The 20,018-nt window shown below is 38.4% G+C and overlaps 1 protein-coding gene across 1 annotated transcript in view; it reads left to right on the top strand.

Moving 5' to 3' along the window:
* Nucleotides 1-20,018, top strand: part of LONP2 (lon peptidase 2, peroxisomal) — an 86,172-nt gene that overhangs the window by 41,113 nt on the left and 25,041 nt on the right. The window contains exons 9-11 of the mRNA XM_026652628.2: nucleotides 6,109-6,259; nucleotides 7,688-7,814; nucleotides 9,453-9,583. Coding sequence (XP_026508413.1) covers nucleotides 6,109-6,259; nucleotides 7,688-7,814; nucleotides 9,453-9,583 — 409 coding nt within the window. The remainder of the gene's footprint in view (nucleotides 1-6,108; nucleotides 6,260-7,687; nucleotides 7,815-9,452; nucleotides 9,584-20,018) is intronic.

Genomic DNA, 20,018 nt, shown 5'->3' with positions numbered 1-20,018 from the left:
CCATTGGTAATTTATCATGTGGTGAGAAAAAGCACAGTAATTTAAGAGAGAAAGATGGAATGAAGGTGGTACACAGGTGTGGGGTAGGAAGCAGATGTGGATTATTGCCATATGTATGGACTTTTAATTTCAGACACAATTCAAAAACAGAGGACAGCATATTCATAGTGCTGTGATCCTTGTAAATACTGTCCTTGTTTAATAGTGAAAAATGACTCAAATGAGAGCTGAAATACTTGCACGTATTTCAACTAACACTCAAGTAAAAATACTAGCAACAGGAAGCCAACACTTCATTATTTAAGCCTTTAGTTTTTCTTTCACAACAGCACTAAGTTATTGGGGTTTTCCTTGTCAGAGTTACTCACTACATGGCAATGACATTTCTGTACTGTACCTAATTTACATACTGTGAGCCACATTTTTACAGAAATATGTGTGCCTGTTTTAAAGCATACAGATCACGTTACCTGAATTTGGTGTGCAAATGCCTGCTCGTACATATAAATTGTGGGGGTTCACATGCATTTTTGCAGTCACAAAATTCAAAAGAGGCTGATTTCAGGTCATCTGAATATATGCTCTCAGTATACATGATGATGTCAGATCAATGAGCTTGCTGGCTTAGTGTTTTTCAGTCAAACCAAAATCATACCTAGGATAGTAAATGAGCCTTTGGTAAGACCAAACACATACAACTTTAGGAGTACTAAAAGCCTTTGGAACAGAACCACATACACTATGTAAACCTTTAGTACATGTGGTATTGGTTAAATGGATACATTTTCCAGACTTTTCATGTTCATTTTGTAAGCCTTGCTCCTTCATTCTTTAGTTAGGCAAAAATACCACTGAAATTTGAAGGACCACTGTTGACTTAAAAATCAAACTTCTGTCTGCAAAACTATTTACCTGCTTTTGTGATGAGTAACCTCTAAAGTAACTAACTGAAAGAGATCAGAGAAAATAGTTTGTTTATGTAGTTTGTGTATTTGAAACAGTTTCACCCTTTTTCCTATAGGAGGGATGCCTACTGTTTGTGCAGATTTTTCACACAGCAACAAGGGAAAGAAAAGCACTTTGAATAATAAAAAAATATGTTTATACAACAGCAGTCCCCAAACTTTTTCAATCATGTCTCCCCCTTACCTGGTCTGCGCCCCCCGGAAACCAGGTGGGGAGGTGAGCGGCGTGGGGAGGGGGTGGGGAGTGAGAGGGGCAGGATGGGGGTGAGGGAGGTGACTGGGGCAGGATGCGGGAGGGCAAACTGCGCTCTGGGGGGAGGGGGTGACTGAGGCAGGACGGGGGTGGGGGGGAGAGCCACACTCGGGGCAGGATGGGGGAGCCACCAGTACCTCTCTTGCCAGAGCCATCCTTGAGTGCTTCTCCAGGCTCCTCCAGCAGCTGTTGCTCTTCCCGCCTCCCAGTAGCAAAGGCCGGTTACTGCGGGTAACCGGACTTTTAGTGTCCGGTCAGCAGTGTTGACTGGAAATTGCCAGTCCCCATTCTGACCTGAATTTCTGATTGAAAACTGGGCACCTGCAACGCTAAGCTGGCGCCAGGGGCCGTGTCTGGGAGCTGAAGCCGGGAGGGGAGTTGCGGTTGGGACTGGAGCAGGGCTGAGGCCAGGGCTGGGGACAGAGCGTGGCTGGCCTGGGCCTGCCACATGCCTCCCCTCAGAGGCATTCCTCTGAGTCCCCTAGGGGGGGTGCACCCCACAGTTTGGGGACTACTGTTGTAGAACCATAGAAACTGTCAGGAGGACTCAGATGGATACATCACCTTAAAGTACTGCTAGCTCGTTATTTTTTAAATTCCTTTGGTTTCCAGTTGAGAATGCCCTTTAATTGTAATTAGGCCGAAATAAGGAGTGCAGCTCATGCTTATTGTATCTTAATCGTGTGCATGTAAAGCTTATTGAGAACATTGAATGTACAATAACATATTTTCTGTAGGTGCTGGTAGTCTAGAATTTCTGAACATCCCAATATTAGCATTTAGAAATGAGCCTTACACCAGCAAGAAGTTAATTGTCTTTTGCTCTCAAATAGTTCTCCAATTGCCCACTTGAACATAAGTGACATTCTGTTGGTGCTTTCTGCGCTAATGCTAATTTTGATTAGCCGAGAATTGGTGTGGAACTTCCATTTTAATTTAGCAGTGTTGGTCCCCGGGTATGAGAGAGACGAGGTGGGTGAGGTGATATCTTTTATTGTATCAACTTCTGTTAACCTGGGCTGTGGCTGTTCTCTGTGACCCCTCTGATGGAGGATCACACAATGCAGAGAGGAAGTTAATGCTGTTTTGAGCAGCATTAACTAATATCCATTTACCTTGGAATCTGGGCTGCCCTGCAATAGAAACATTGCTGGTTTGTGAAGAGTGCTTTGGTGACAGATATTTGGAGAAGTAAAATATAGTAGAGTACTTTTCGTCGTTATTTGCCCGTACCATTCATGTAGATCCCTTGCACTGCTTCCACAGGACTTACGTGGTTTTTGCTTCCTTCCATGCTACCAACAGAGGGGACGTATGGTGCCAATACAAGGCTTAGTCATTAGAATTCATGGTCATCCATCAATATTTTCCATTTTACAAAAAAGGCCTATGGGACTCTGGTAATGGGGATATACAAGTTAGTGAATTTCTGTTAAATTAACTTTCATTGTCTATAGAACTTAATATGTTTGAAATTTCTGTGTGGAAGAATATGTAATACAAAAGCTTTATAAAGACTTTCTCTGAAGCTGGCATAATTTTTCTACTCTGGAGTGTTACATTAAAAATGTTGAGGGCCTTGATGCGTAAATAGGTAGCTAGCTATTACCAGCCACTTCCACATATGTTATAAAATCTGAATTGGGGAAACATATATTTACGGGTGAGGGGAGCCTCTCCCTTATGGAACACCACAGGAGGAGAGGGGGCATGATCTGTGCTCTGCCACAGCCCCTGGTTAGTTTGCAAGGATCATCACAGTCTCTAAATGGCTTGAAAACAGTACAGGAAGTCTATGCAGAGAGTAATTCTTAAACATTTTTTTGAAAATCTATGGAAATTCCCTGGGGAAAACCATTATTAACCTAAAGTTAAGGCTGAAAGAATCTGTCCCTTACTTCAGCCAAACAACTTTGTAAGAAAAGTAAAAATTCTACTTTACAGCCCCCAAATTCTTCAAAAAGTACAAATGTATTGTTGAGTTTATCCAAACAGCCTTAACTTTACATCAGAGCACCACCCTGAGCATGATCACAAACTGAGACAATCTTACCTGGTCATTACACAAGTTCATGTCATCAGTGACCATAAAACATAGAAGGCCAAAATATTTTCTAGTGCAAATGGGCAAAATGCCATTGATGTCAGCATTGTTTCCCATTTATACCAACAGAGAACTTGGTCCCAATGCCTTATTCGTAAAACATCCAGTGCTGGTGCCAGACAGTGATCTTTTTTTATGGTCCATCTGATTTTAACAATTCCTTAACAGACAAGTAGCATATTGAAAGCAGTTTTACTTAGTTATTCAAAAAATTCCATAAGCTGCAGAAGACACAGATGTCATAAGACTTGGAGCTAGTGTGTCTTTCTGTCCTAGAATAGAAATTTATTTGGCCAAGATCATGAAATTTTGGCACTTAGTGGAAAGAGCAGAAGTTTGTTTGATAATGAAGATTGAAACTTCATTTTGGAGATATCAGAGTTCAGGACAACAGCGCTTGTATTCCCCGCCATGGTCCATTCAGGGCACCTGCTCTCAGGCTTCTAGCTCCCCAGCCATGACCTCTCTTGCATGAAGACACAAGGCTCTCTCCATTCTGGCTGAGGTGTTTCCAGGTTGCACAGTTCCCTGCCTACATTGTGAATTCCCTGCAAGTCAGACTGCCGAAACAGGCTTGCTCTACTTTTTGTCTCAGAGGCTATAAACAGTGTAGTTACCTACAGTTAAGTTACCACACAGCTCTTTCTAAGCAAGCATATTTATTCTTAAGGTAAAAGCATTATAGAGAAAACATCTCCACAATGGCTCTGGTTGGTGTCAGTCCTTCCAATCTTTCCCTATGGATTGGGGCCCCCCCCATTGACAGAAGGTCCTGTCTGTTTGCTAGATCGGAGCAAAGGCTCTTGATAATTTAAACCCAGGTTATTTATCCAAAAGTGCTTTCATTGTCTGCTGGTCTCTAGGGTATCCAGTTTGAACCACTATATGCAAGTCTCTCCAAATGGTGGTGCCCCTTCAGAGATTTTACAGACTGAATGAATTTGTGTAATTACACCTCCACCCAGCCATGGAATTACATACAATCCCTGGCCCACAGTGATGCATTCACTTACTACAGTAAGATATGACTTAATTTGATAAGGTTTGTCCAGGATATTTAAAGAGAGTGCCATATCTGTCACAGGAAAGATTTATGAAACCAGCTACGAAACCAGTGCTTTTTGCTTTTTTTGGTAGCCCACTGATAAACTGTTCAAATAGTGTCTGAAAATTTGATGTCCATACCTACAATTGAAGCCTTCTTAAAACTCTTCGGGGGAAAAAAAATGCAGGAAGCTGGAAGGCTAATGGCAATATGGTTACTGTGTCAGGGGGGTTGCAAAATTTAGGATGTCCTGGCCATAACCTGAGCACATTTTGAAACTTGTTTAGAGGGGGAAAAAGCCCAAACCAAAAATTGATTAATCGGAAAATAAATTGACAAAGTTGTTATAAAAGGAAGAAGAGAAGATGGAAGGCTGACCACATAACGAGTTAAGTTAATATTCTTTGGATGATTTTAATTTTGCATTTGCACACGTTTGAATGTGTGGAATTTTTGTTTATTTAAATATAATGTGGAAGATTAAATTTGAATTTCCAAGTTTTTAATATTGGCATATTAGGAAAAAACTAGAGCAGTCTCAAGCTTTTTGCCATAAGCAAATGGTACATTCTTTAAAGCTGAACTCTAGGTTAAGAGTTTTGAAATGGAGAGGATCCCACTTGAAATTAATTCAGAAGTAGTCAGTCAGTTTATAGTGTGAAAGTTCAGTGCAGATGACAATTCCTGATACAGTGAACTTTAACTTGATAGTGAATTTCTTTAGGAAAAAAGGACTTTGCTGCAGTGTTCCTCTATATTTAGGCTGAGTGATAGATGTGGAGTAATCAAGATGTCTTCATTTCTTTAAAAACACTGAAAAAAGAGTCTATATTTTGTTACGTTTCTTGAGGGAGGTCTTCTCTGCAAGCAGAGATCTTTAAGAGGAGTCTTTGTTCTACCTGTATAAATACTTCAGACACTATAAATACTCTGAATAACAATATGTGGAACCCTTCACTACTTCAGAGTATAACTTGAAAGGTAATCCCTTGCCTGTGGTATTAGGTGGATTACAGTGATTTGCGTAATATGTGCAGTCTCATGAGAGGGAATACTAACTTGAAGACTGAAGGCAGTTCTTAATTTCTGGTGTCAGTGGCCTCACCAGAGCCATGTTCACTGGAACGCTTGATGCTGTTGCTGGCATTGTGTAATATGAAGCCTGCAGGCAGAATCAGCATAAACTTTAAGAAAATGGTTGAGGATTATATAACCATTTTAAAAAGGCAGGGTTGACCATACAGGAATATGAAGAGTAATGCAAATAAAAGCTCTAATATAAGAGATTTTAAATACGTTAATTTTGAAATGCTTCTAGCAACTCCAGTGGAACTGAGCTGAAGTAAACTGGATGAGTTTAGAAGGCTTTGGCAATCATAATACACAGTCTGTACTGTACAGAGTTCACCTTTCAGTAGTTTGTGGTGTTTGTCTACTGTCAATACTCTAAATTAAACACAAGTTTCATTAAGGGATTTCTATTGCAATTTTTTCCATGCAGTATAGAATCTACTAGTAAATAACTAAAACAGATGAACAGAATGTCAGAGACCAGGAATTACATTTAGGGCCTGTTACTGCATGCCTTACTCAGGCAAATCTGACACTGACATCCAATGGGAAAGCATGCTTTCAGTACGAATAGCAAATAGGAGATAGCTAAATAAAAGCATATATGTGGTGGTGTTTTGTTTTTTTGAAAGGGAGCAATTGCATTATTTTTGTGTTCACTCTTTTTAAGGTCTTGGATCCAGAACAAAATCATAGCTTCACTGATCACTACTTAAATGTAGCCTTTGACCTATCCCAAGTCCTTTTTATAGCCACAGCCAACACTACTGCTACCATCCCACCAGCTCTGTTGGACAGAATGGAGGTCATTCAAGTTCCAGGTAACACTTAAGTGCTTTGATTAAAATGATTGCTTTTTCCCTTCAAAAAAAAGTGTACTCTCATAAGGCTAGCACCACAGAAAATTAGAATCTGTTGCCAAGACTTTCTACAGCAACTAATTAATTTGATTGCCTCTATTTTTGGGTGTCCATCTTGAGACAGTGTCAGAAGTCCTGATTTTCAGTGTGGGGGATGTTCAGTGTTTCACTTTTGAAAATCTAGGCCTAAGCATGTGACATAGTTTGTGACAGATGCAGTACTGTACAGTCTGTGAAGAACTTGAATGAATGGATTGATGTATATCTGTCCTATTCTGCTGTCAGTTAATAGTTTCTTCACAAGATCTTGAAGAGAGAGCTTTTGCTTTGCAGCAGGAAGATTGGAGTTCTATCCCTGTTGAATGGTCACAACAGGGATCATAATGACATCCATTAAATTCTAGCTGGTCACAGATTTGTGGCTGTGTACAGCTAGATACTACATTGAAATGTACACTGATCTACACAGAAAAAGGTCCTCTTGAGTGCCCCCTAATTCTTGTGGGGAGAGGAATCTCTTGGTGGTTTTATTTTTGTTACATTTTACATTCTGATGCGTTTTACATGGCATACAGAACAAATTTTCAAAAGAGTCTGTTTACTCTCTAAGACCTCAATCCACAAATTCATATGTGCATAACTTTACTCATATAAATCCCAGTAGAATTGTTTGGGTGAATCAACTCTCACACATGCATGTTTGCAGAATTGGGATCTGATTTTGCATCTGAAATCTTGGGGGTTTAAATGGATATAATTCTGGTATCCATCTACCAAACTTGAATGTGTAAGAGCTACTTGTAACCAAAAATCAGATAGATGTCTGATTCAGTTATGTTTGTTGTATATAACATATCATTCCATAAACATACTGTGCAAACATAGTTACACCCATAATTGACTGCGCCTGTGAAATTAGAGGCTTTTTTCAAAATTATGCCCTGGATGATCATAGTAAATAAATAATTGATTGTTCCCATATTGTCAACAGAGTAACTATAGAGTATATGGACAGATGTGAAATTTCCCCATAACGTACTTCAGAAGCATTTTCTGCTTTCATTGATTGTTCATACCATCTGGCATCGCAGAAACCAAATCTTTGGAGTCTCTCAATCCAAGACCTGATCTAAGCAAAAATCAGCAATTTTTACAGGGTATGCTTTGGAATTTTGGAATTTAAAACAACTGTCTAGTTGGGCAAGCAATTCACCTGTTGGAGCTAATGGACTCCTGAGATTATTTGAGATTGAGAGTGATTTGAATATAATTCAGTAAACTAACTCCTTACTTTGTTAAATTTTCTCAGTTTTACATTTAATTTAGTAAGAAGTTTGACGTCCTGGTACAGTATAGGTAAGAAGATGAATGAAATGCTTTCTTTTGAAGGATATACACAAGAAGAGAAGATAGAAATTGCACATAGACACTTGATCCCTAAACAGCTAGAACAGCATGGGTTGACTCCTCAGCAGATTCAGATTCCACAAGTAACTACCCTGGACATCATCACCAGGTAAATGTGCTGTTCGCTACTTTTAGGCTCTAGATTACTTTTCTTGTGGTACATTAATAGAACATTTTTAATGTGACACCATAAAGCATTTCCACAAGATTAGTGAGGAAGGGATTCCTTTGTAAACTGAATAGTTAATGGCATAGAATATTCCAGTGGTTCTGTTGTCGTAGAGTCACAATATACATAATTGTTCTAGCAGATCACCTGTTGCTTTTTGTTTAATGGAAGATTTATTTATGCCTAGATTGGAAAATCCTTGTCAACGTCACCTGTAAAGAACCACTGTCTTAATCCACTACCTGTTGCATGTTTAAATAAATAAATTAATGGAGATATCCTATCTCCTAGAACTGGAAGGGACGTTGAAAGGTCATCGAGTCCAGCCCCCTGCCTTCACTAGCAGGACCAAGTACTGATTTTGCCCCAGACCCCTAGGTGGCCCCCTCAAGGATTGAACTCACAACCCTGGGTTTAGCAGGCCAATGCTCAAACCACTGAGCTATCCCTCCCCCCCATGTAGAAAGATGGTTTACACACACAAAAATAAAAAAAGTTTAAACATTAAAAAGTCACGTACATAATTTCCCACTATTTTTTAACACCACTGATGCAAGATGCATCAGATATATATTAAGGTAATAAAATTAACAGTGGAAAGTAATACAGAATAGAACATTATATCCTCAAGGGGATTAAGTTAGGGGGTTGCTGTGGGCTACATAACTTTGAATTTCTTGATTTGTTTTGGATATTAAAATTGCACCTGCACTAGGACCAGCAACACAGGTGGGATGGGATGGTACAAGGAACCTACCTCCCACCTCAAGGATGAGGGATGATCACAGTCCCTGTGTTTAGAGGTACGCAAAAACTTACACATACTTCTGGAGATGAAAATTTTGCACAAGGGTGGAGTGATTCAGAAGATCACTCCACATTGGCCTGCATAAATGGTAGCGAAGGCAGCAGGCTACACTATCCACTTCACACTTCAGAAAGAGGAGAGAGGCCATGACAGGGACTGGAGAGGATGATCCTCTCTCCTTCCTCTGAGTGGCAGATCAAAAGAATGCCAGGTAGGAAGTGCAGGGTAAGTCTTGCAGAGGGCAGCAGCCTGGAGCACCGTAGACAGTGGTCAATAACATACCTAGTGAGGGCCCTTGCACCTCCATCCCCCATCTTCACCCTTTGAAAGGTAAGTTTTCTCTTCTGCTCGAAGTTCCTGTTTGAGGGAAATGCTCTTCCCATTTCTTCCCCAGCTGTGTATTCCTTACTTGAGAGAAAATATTTTTCTCCCTGCCTTCCCTGAAACTGCTCCTGGTCTCTTGGATCAAGAGTTGGTCACGGGTCCGCTGTGTGTTCCTCTGCTCTCTTCCACAGTACTGCTGCAGATTTTATGAGTAGGTGTCAGACACAGGTGCTCCTTTCTCCCTTTCCCTGCTCAGATTAGGGATGTTCCAGCATCTTCAGAAAAATGTATAAACTAGAAACAAAGGAAAAACTACCATTGAAAATGTATCTATAGAGCAATAGGATTTGTAGGTGGGGGAGTTGATGTGTTGGTAAGTGAAACAAGCATTGATGATACTCTGCTTATAGACTTAAATCCAGAGTAAAATATTTTCTTTGTGGTAGATACACTAGAGAGGCAGGAGTCCGCTCTTTGGATCGGAAATTTGGAGCTATTTGCAGAGCAGTGGCTGTGAAAGTGGCAGAAGGACACCACAAGGAGACAAAGCCAGATCGCTCTGAAGTGACTGAAGAAGGTTTGTGTTCCTTTTCTGTACTTTATCAGAAAGTAGATTCATGGTGGTATGTTTGTTTGAGAAGTGCCTCCAGTATTCGGGGCCTGATTCATCACTGTCTTACTCTAGAGTTTTATGTCTCTGTAACTGCATTGTTTTATAATATTTTTCAATGGAATAACACCTTTGAAAACGGGAGTGAAATCGTGGTGAATCAGGCCCTGGAACATGTGTTGTAGGGCACAATTCCACCCTGCTAGGAAGATTAACTGGGTCATGAAATAGGCCTTTTTCATCTCCAATATCTGTGATTAAATTTGTATATGGTTTTCAATCACTCAAATCAGGTTGTTAATGTAAACCAACTTTTACAAATCCCTTTTTGCTCTTCATGGAAAGTAAACTTTTTAACCAAAGATTGAACTATGGCCTGGTTCTAATTTTTGTGAAGTTTTTTCTTTATTGTTCCATCTCTATACCCAGAACATTGAAACAGTGTCCTTCTAACCCTAGGAAGTGACACTTCAGTGATCAAGAGTTTGTATTTGACATTTTGTTAAGTTAGATGTCTGGAGGAAGTGAAGGATTTTTTTCCCCCTCAGAGACCAACTCTTTTTAGTGTGCAAATAAAATTGTTCTGCATTTTGTAAGTACTGGGATTCTTTTTATTTGATCTAGGCGTATAGTAGTACTCAATATTGGTCTCTCAGAGCTTTAGTAACTTCTTTCAGCTTTATCAAGTCTATAGTTATTTTCGATTTATACAGAAAATAGTGATTTATTGTTCCCAGTAACCCACTAACCTGTTAACAATCAGTTGTAATGTCTCTTTGTGAAAAGTATCAGAGGGGTAGCCGTGTTAGTCTGGATCTATAAAAGCAGCAAAGAGTCCTGTGGCACAGGACTCTGCTTCTTTGTGAAAAGTTATCGCTGTACTAAAATGCACAGACGTTCGGGGTAGTTAGCATCATACTGCTGCAGTAGTATCTTGTTACTGTGTTGGAATAGTAAATGACAAACTTTTAACACAAATTGGGTCTCCTCACTCTGCTGTTTCATTTGCATAGCAGAAGTTCACCAAATCCAATTAAATACTGATAATTACATTTGTTTTACTGGTATAAAATGTTCTGAGTGTTAAGCAGGTGCAGTAGGTTAATGAGCTAGACTTTCACTTGTGGCAGAGCTAAAGTCAGCTCTCCGTAGATCATGAGAGAAATGTGCAGTACTCTAAACCTGTGTCCTAGTAGAGCTCTGCCACATTGTAAAGATATCATATATGGGTCAAATCTTGCGGTCTTCCTTCAGGCAAAACACTGTTATCTGTGGTAGTATTTCCTAAATAAGAACAGCAGGATTTGGCTTAGAAATGTGGTAGTTTTCCAGGTGTTGTATAGCAGGGGTTTTGCATCTCAAGAATAACGTGTGTGTGTGTGTGTGTGTATCTCACACACACTCACACACACTCTCACTCACACTCACACGTTATTCTTGAGATGCAAAACCCCTGCTATATAACACCTGGAAAACTACCACATTTCTAAGCCAAATCCTGCTGTTTTTATTTAGGAAATACTACAACAGATAAAATATAAATATATATAATGTATGTATGTTAATTTTTTTTTTCTGGTAACCTTGCCCATTATTCATGCCTGGTAGAACCCTTTTTATTTTATTTTTAAAAATGTGTGAACTGGTCTGTCATGGAAAAATAGCATGAAGAATATGAAAATAAATCAGATTTGAGTCAGTAAACTTGACTTTCCAAGTGATGTATACAGTCATTGTCTCAGCATTCTTCTCTGTAGTAAACCCTGATAATTTTAGAGATGAATATACAAATACTTGATAAGAGAATTGGTGAGAGTTTGGAAACGATTTGTCTATAAATTTGCTCTCACTACACTATTATTTGCTAGCATTTTTCTCAGACTTTGGAAATTAATAATAACTTGCCGTCAGTCATGTGCTTATCTACTACCTGACATCTTGCTAAGAGTCCGTTTTTCTCCAAACATCTTTCTTAGCCAACTTTTTGTTTGTCATTTGTGATAGCAGATAGACTAATTAGGACCAAAAGCAATAACCACAGATGGAAGTTATACAAGGTACAAGTTGTAGCTGTGGAATAGCTGGGAACCTAAAACAGTCTGTGATTATCATATCTGTTTTATTTGAGAAAGGAAAACAAATCCGTTTTAAAGCATTTCAGTGTTAATATGAACAGTACTATCAATGCTTTTTCCGCTATTTTAAAAACTTCAATGCCTGCCCATCTGCTTTGCTACCGAAAACAGAGTTTATCTAGACTAGAATATATTGAGGCTGAGCAATGGAAGAGGGAGAGAGCAACCTTTATTTTGGCAAGCCATTTACTCAGATAAGACCGTACAAGCCTGTCAAGTATTATCAGCAGGGTATTTTTTTTTTTTAATTTCTTTTGGTTCTTAAAACTTCTTTGCTTTTTTCTAAGCGTTTAGTCAAATCATGGTGGTGGAAGTTGTCAGAGCAAATTGCACAGGAGAAACCATTCTGCAGGGAATGCAGGCTCGGGATAGAAGAGGAGAGAATACTACTCTTAAAGTAGTTGAAACATATGATTAACTCAAACTGCTTGAACTTTTACCTAATTTCCAGGCTTTTTTTTACTACGGAGTTTTCCATTGGCACTGGTGATGTTGATGCAGCTATTGCCAGCCACTGGCATTGTGACAATTTTTCCTCTCAAAATGGACTAGAGGGTGACACCAACCCCTGTAAAGTCTTTAATATTTTGTTCCGACTGTGTCCTCCCTTTTTGTTTTATTTTAAATTGTTTTATATTCTTTACTTCAACATCCCTTTGTGAGAGGAAGTAGAAATACAGTTTGGTTGTGTCTATGCAGTGGGACAGGATGATGAAGGTTTGAGAGCAGGCATTTTGTGTCTGTGTTGAATGGCATCTTTCCAATAGGGATATGGTAGAAAAGCATTGTAAAAAGTAGACCTTCAGTGGGCTTTACGACATGCCTTGTGGCTTTATTTCTTTGCTACTTTTCTGTTCTCTGGAGCAAGAACTTTTGCTTTCTTCCTAGATTCCTAAGTAGCATAATAGTTTATGCCACACATAATAATACCTTGCTCCTGTATAACAATTTTCATCAGTAGATCTCAAAGTTTATTTATAGAGGAGGTAAGTACCATTATCCTCATTTTACAAATGGAAAACTGAGGCACAGAAATGTGAAATGACTTGTTCGAGGTCAGCTAGCAGGCCAGTGGCAGAGTTGGGAATAGAACTCGGGTATCTTGATTCCTACCCAACTGCTTTATTCACTAAACCACACTGCCCCTCTAATAAAAATGCATCCTCCTTAAAATATCGCTATACAGTAGTAAATATTAAAATCAGGTGCTCATTCATAGGGTTTTTAAGAGTTTTCATGTCTTCTCACCATTTATTTTCGCTTCTGAATTAATATCCCTTGGATAAGAAATACCACTAATAACCCCACACATATTTTTTTATTCAATACTGAGTCAAAAGCATGGTATGTCCTCAGAATTCTGTCATTCTTCTTCAAGTGGTTGCTCATATCGATTCCAATTAGGTGTGTGCACGCCGCATGCACAGGTCATATATTGAACGCCAATATCGGCAGGGTGATCTATTGAGCGCCATGGAGGCGCCACTCCAGGGGGCTCCACAGCTGACCCGACGGGTGCTGCTAGGGGAAAAGCTTTCCGACAACTGTGCCCGTGGCCCGCACACGCCTAATTGGAATAGATATGAGCAACACATCGCGAAGAACAGCACTTACGAGACGGTGAGTAACCGTTTTTTCTTTGCAGCAGAGAATACATATGCATGCTAATGAACATGCTTCTCTTAAATGTGAATTATAAAATGCATTCTGTCTTTTACTGTTAGGATGTAGAATATACTTTAGAGATTGTTTTTCTGTTTAGATTGGCTATGGGAGTATTAGTTTCAGTATCTTTACACTTCAAAGCATATTGCTTTTTCCATATATGTTTTGTGAGACAAATAATTGTCTATTTTTTAGTGTCCACCTCTCTACACTAGAAGGACCTTAAGATACACTACACTGTTTAGATTGCCTAGTGCTGAGTACCTTTCAAGGCTCCTAGCAAGCTCGTATTGTGGAAAAACCTTCAGTAACCTTTATGCCAATCATCAAAAACCATGAACATTATGAATAGTGGAGAACTTAAGAGGTTAAGGGCAAGACATATACAGATATTATATGCCAAGGGTTTTTTCATGCACTATACATTTTCAGGTGACCACTCCATATTGAAAATGGAGACTTTTCTGAGACCAGAAAAACAGGAAAAAATCAGGTTAGTAATATGCAGTTCAGTAAGCTTTCAGACTTCTTCCTGTAGAAATATACCATTAATTAGAAAGGAACATATAAAGGGACTTTACCAATTATAAAACTGTTACATGATATTTCTGTGTAATTTTCCTTTCTATATTTTGTCCTTATCCAATACTTGTTCTTTTTCAACTTGCCATTTCCTGTGTTCTTGTGAGGTCATAAGAATTTCCACAGAAATAATATGTAATGTCAGAAAAGTGATTATAGGCCAAATTCACTGCTGGCTTATACTATCAGTGACTTTACCCCTAACTACATAGTCTACCATCTGCTTCATCTTACACTGAAGGAGAGCTTTCATGTACATACCTATCTACACTAACAGAGTTAAAATAGAGATACAGGTAATCAGAAGCAAAGTATCTTGTCTACCTTAACTTTGTTCCGGTTCAAAAACTTTTTTGAAGTAGAATATTGTCTTGTGTTTACATACAGCATATTTTTAAAATTTCATTAAATTGAAAGATTGTCATATATAACTCATTTTCATGTGTGTAAAAGGAGTCATGTAATTGCTGGATAAATGAAAAATGTTTAATTATTTTTCAAGGCTTTGGTGATGTTTTGGGATCCACCCAGATCAATAAGGGATTCTGTCATTAGTTGCCCTGTAACTTTGGGGGCCTTTGTGCTGTGCAGCTATGATTCAGTTCCCTGACACCAAAAGCCTTCCCACAAGCAAAAGGGCTAACGCTGGCTCTCACTAGCCTAGTTACTCTTTGCAGGGTGACACCAACATCCCCTCCAATACCAGGTCTCACCAAATACGTCCTCCCTGAGTTTTTAACTCCAGGATACTCAGATCGTTCCCCTCTGGTTCATCACCCCAGAAGGCGTGAAACACCCCCACCCCACCCCACCCCCAGTTATCAGCTCCCTTTGGCATTCACACTCCATACAGTTTTCACACCAGAGACCTGCTTGGGATAAAAATAAAAAGTTTATTTAATAGAAAAACCACAGATTCAAAGATGAAATAGTAGGGGGAGAGCAAACATATGTAAGTTACATAGAAAATAAACATAACCTCAGACTTTACAGTTACAATTTTCTATATATGCGCACACACCTTCACAACCATAACCTGTATACATATCTCATAATGACTAGTAAGTTCATTGCATTTACAGACATTCATAAAAGATTTTACTCAATGTATTCTTAGAGTTAAATAACACAGTATGCTATCAGTTGGTTTAACTGCTTATTTCTGGGGGGATTAAACCTTCTGTCCTCCCTTGGGGTGTCTAGACCCTGATTATCACAGTTTCTAATGAAACAGTTAAAAGCTAGCTTAATAACATAACTTCTGATATTATGAATTATTTACTGTTAGTTTGCAGAACAAAAAAAGAGTTGTATTAGAAAGTTGAAGTAATGCAGTAAGGGAGTTATTTACAGTGTAAAATTAGTGCTGGACTTGCAACTCCTGCCAGCTAGAAAAGTACTTGCAAGCTATATGCTTCAAAACAGAGTGAAATGCTAGTATTTTTGGTTGACACACTATTTGGCGCAGACCCAAAAGCACTGAGCTGTGAACGGTTGTCTTTGTGTTTGTGGGGTCTAAAGTGGCAGCAGGCAAACAGAGAATAATGGAAAGGAGTCTAGAGGGCAGGTGGGACTTAAGTTAATCTTTGCTAATCTAGTCATTTACAGAATGGTGCACTCATCTTTAAAATATGGGGTTTATTTTGTACTATTAATGTATTTATACCCAGCTGTATTTTCTGAAGCATATGTCATCAATTTAAAAATATATATTATCTGTATTTTTGTTTTGATTTTTCATTCAGGTTGTCAAGTGAACATACATTTCCTTAACATCAGTTAAACAAAATAATACATGCTCTTTTGAGAAGAGTATTATATTTGAACATTAGTAGGAACATTGGCAATTGTATAATAAAGTCCTTACTATATTATGTTTGAACTTTTGCTCCTAGCCCGAGTTTGGGTTTTTTGGTATGGTAATGATGCAATCTGGTTTTACTTAATTAATGATACTTTTAATGAGTACGCAGTGCACCATCATTACTATTGTCACCTAGCAAATTATTTTAAACTACTAATTGAATTTTCTGTGTCAAAAAAACATACTGTTGCCAAACACTCTTGTAAAATATATCTGTAAGGGGCTACATTTCTGAGGTGGTGGTAAGCCTCCATGAGACTCCAAGAAAGGGCTAAAAACGTGGTTTTCTTAATCTGGTTGTTAAATGTTTGGGTCACAAACATGGTTGTTTTTGTAGTGTGTATGGGAAATTGGAACACTTGGGCTAACATCCTTTGCTTGCAAAAAGTGGTGAGGGCTTCTGTTTTATATCCCGTCCCAAAAAACCAGCACTGCAAGCAGCACAGGGCCTCCTTAAACACTGTGCTGGGGAGCTGGCTCATTCAGTCTGATGAGAGTAAATCCCAAGGTGGTATAGCTGCAGGCCCTTGTAAGTTTTAAATAAAGTTGCACTGTGGTTAATATACTTAAGGAATCTTAGAAAAATGTAATGCTTGGTTTGCTTCCCAAATCTCTTGGGGTTCCCCCCCCCCCTTATATAGGCCAAGTTGTCCAGATGCTGTCAAAAAAGTTGGTTGTGGGAACAAACTATTTGTCATTTAATGTTTCATTTTATCAATACTTTCTTGCATGACATCAAAATCAAAAAATGTGTTGGGGTGTTATATAAAGCATGATACCAAGCCCATAATATCCTTAAACGAATAATTGTAAAACAAATTGAAATACTTTATTGATTCTGAGCCAATTTCTGCTATCAGATGTTCATGTCCAGCCTTTAAAAATATTGTAACCTGAGGCCTGATCCTGCAACCAACCCTTACTCATATGAACATACTCCCATTGAAGTTAATTGAACCATAACCTTTTGAGAAATGTCTAAGGCCCTGATCCTGCGAATGTTTACACGCGTGCTTAACTTTAAGACAGCAGAACTACTCACATGCTTAAAGTTAAGCATATGTGTGTTTGCAAGATGGAATAGTAATTGTGTGAGTTTGAAAGGAAAAAAGTACATTTGTGGAATGACACCTGAATATATAGATTGTAATGGATTTTTTACCTTTAGTCCTTTTGGTATGATGTCCATCTGCTTGTTCTTAAGCTTTAGAGTAAAATGCTGGAAAAAAGAAAATTATGCATTAGATAACTTAGGCTGTCTGTCAGGTCCAGATGTCACCCACTAGAAGATTGCTTTAGAAGGAATAGTTTATGATCCAAATTCTGTTCTGTTATTCCATTGAAAATCTGAAGTTGTAGCATCACTGATATCACAGGAGTTGCTCTGGGTCTGTACTGGTGTAACTGAGAGAAGAATTTAGGCCTTCATCCTTGCAACAGGTAAGCTTAAGAAAAAGTACTTCTCTGGGGTATTCCTGGAAACCCCACCGGACTGAAAAGAGAAGGAGAAAAAAGCAATGAATGACAGTATGGGGGCTCAAAGCCTGCACTTGTAAAGAAGAGGAAATGGTGTTTACATATTTGATTAGTTTGAAGCTTGTTTTTACAGAGTGAGCATTGATTAATGAAGAGAATTAGTTTTTAGAATAATTATATATTTTTATTTTATTTATTTGCACTACAAACTAGTGCCTAGAGTCCTCAACTGAAATTGAGGCTCGATGGTGCCTAGGCACTGTACATGCATGTATTGTGAGGCAGTCCCTCTCCCAAAGATCTTACATTTTTAAATGGACAAGATAGGCAAAAAAGCAAGAGACAAGGCTACGTAGTTGCCCAAGGTCACACAGGATGTCTGTGACACTCTCAGGAATTGAACCCAGGTCTCCTGAGTCTGAGTCAAGTGCTGCAACCCTTTCAGTCCTGTAATACCTGCATGATAATTTTACAACAGAGAACTTCATTCCACGGGATCGTTAATCCAGCACCCTTCATGGGTGCTTAAATTCACCCCTATTAATTTGGGACGGAGGGAGGAGTGTGGAAATAAAACAGCTCTGCTAGCTATAGCCAAAAATGCTTTTCTGTGCGCGAATTGGTCAGTACAAAAACATCAGCAAACACATATTGAATGAGTTAGGACCACAGGGGGAAAATTGTGGAGCAGTTCACTTTCCTGAACCTAAATTTCTCTTGAGGTTTTTCTAATACCCCCTCATCAATTTCTTGAGGATAATTGAATATTTTGGGTAAAGACTAAACTTGTATAATAGCTGCATGGCAATCCAATGATAGCAGTGTTTGTTTTGTTAAATTAATCTCTTGTGCCTTATCTGTGTACAGTAAAATACTGTCTGTGGAATGGCATTATGAAACACACTGGTGCTAAACAGCTTTCCCACAAAATTCTCCTTAGGTTGAGGAAGATAAGAACCACCACTGTCGTCTAATTCACCCTAACTGCCACCTATAAAGCAGTTCTGTGGATTTCCTTCTTAATTTGGAGGGATGTAGGGAATACCAGGTCTGTGGTCTCTCATACTGTGGGGCTCTTGCAGGTAAACACTGTAAATTAGTTAAGGAGAAGAGAATGTTGCCTTTTTCCCCTTCTTGCATTTAAGGACAAAAACCGTTTGTTTTTATGCTGATTTTTTTTTTTTTAATTCTTGTCCTCCTTTTGTAGCCATGCACTAAAGCAGTGCATGATACATTAAATATTGTTTAAATTTTATTTTCAAGTTTTCTATTTCACTTCTGGTCAACAGACATAATCAGAACTCTCTGTTTGTGAAACAATCTGGTTAGCTGATGTTAACCAAATTTGTTGCGTGGAAACCAGTATTTATCAGAAGACAGACATTTATTGGTACAGCGTGAGCAAACTGTACAGAACTTCTGCTTATTCACTTTCATTGTATTCCTAAAAAAAAAAAAAGCTGCAGTCTTGAAAATTGAACTCCTTGTCAGTCCTTTTATTCTTATGGGACTGTTGAATATTAAACTAAAAGTATATACTGTCATCTGTATGCAACAATTTTAAATACGTTTCTGTGCATTAAAACTCTTAATTGGCTGTGTGTAGCACTATATTTCCTAGTTAAGGAGGTATTGTAAAAGGAAGGATTTATAATTGGGGGTCAGATATTAAACTTGAGCTGTTCAGAATCATAAACAATTTTTTTTTCTTTCTTGGCTGGCTTTGGAAGAGCAACTCTAGTTTCATTTGTGAGTATGTCTGAATCTAAAACAGGCTACCTCTTCTGTTTGAGCTTGTTCTAAATTGTTAAAATACTTAAACATTACAATTCTTATTTTTGAAGTAATGTCATGATAATAGAACAGAAAATTTAGTTCCCAGCACGAAGTATGACGTTCCTGTCGTGGCTTTGGCACATCAGTCACATACATCCTTTTATTTTATGTATTTATGTATTTATTTTTATTCCTTTACCTTCAGGCTAAATTTGAACAGACTAGATTCTATCCCTACCTCTCCTTTTCCTCTCCCAAAACCCCCATCTAATTATTTTTGAAGATTTGAGTTTATTCTTTCCCATTGAATCTAATAATTTTAAATAGTTCTTGAATAATTGTTTCTAGACAGTTAGGTAGATCAGTGAGAGAAGACCAACTACCAAGACCTAAAGAAGAACTCTGTGGAATTTAAAAGCTTGTTTCTTTCACCAGCAGAAGTTGGTCTAATAACAAATATTACCTCACATGCCTTACCTCTTTCATATCCTGGGGCCAACGTGTCTACAAAAACACTGCAAATAATAGTTAGGTAGAGTGTCATGTAACCTACATCATGATTTATGGCTGTGCCTTTATGTGCACATGTATATGTTTATAATGAATGCAAAACTGATTATTTGGTACTTATTGGATTCCCCATATTCAGCACCCGCTTATGTGTTAAGACATTGAAGCGAGAAAGTGTGATCTTTGTAGTAAAAAAAATTAGTGTTGGTTATAATTAGGCTTTGGAACATTTAGCTTAAATTTACTAATACATAAGAAAAGGTCAGAGTTGAAGTTAATTGTATAGAAGATGGGGAAGTCTTGAGTGCCTTACGTTATTGTTACAGAATATAGAAGAGGGCTTACTCAATTAGGTTATTTAAACACAAAGAAAACAGAAGCTTATTTTTTAATA

Source organism: Terrapene carolina, unplaced genomic scaffold (assembly GCF_002925995.2).
Source record: "Terrapene carolina triunguis isolate 2854851 unplaced genomic scaffold, T_m_triunguis-2.0 Scaffold130, whole genome shotgun sequence".
Taxonomy (NCBI): Eukaryota; Metazoa; Chordata; order Testudines; family Emydidae; genus Terrapene; species Terrapene triunguis.
This window is presented reverse-complemented; position numbering and strand designations above follow the sequence as displayed.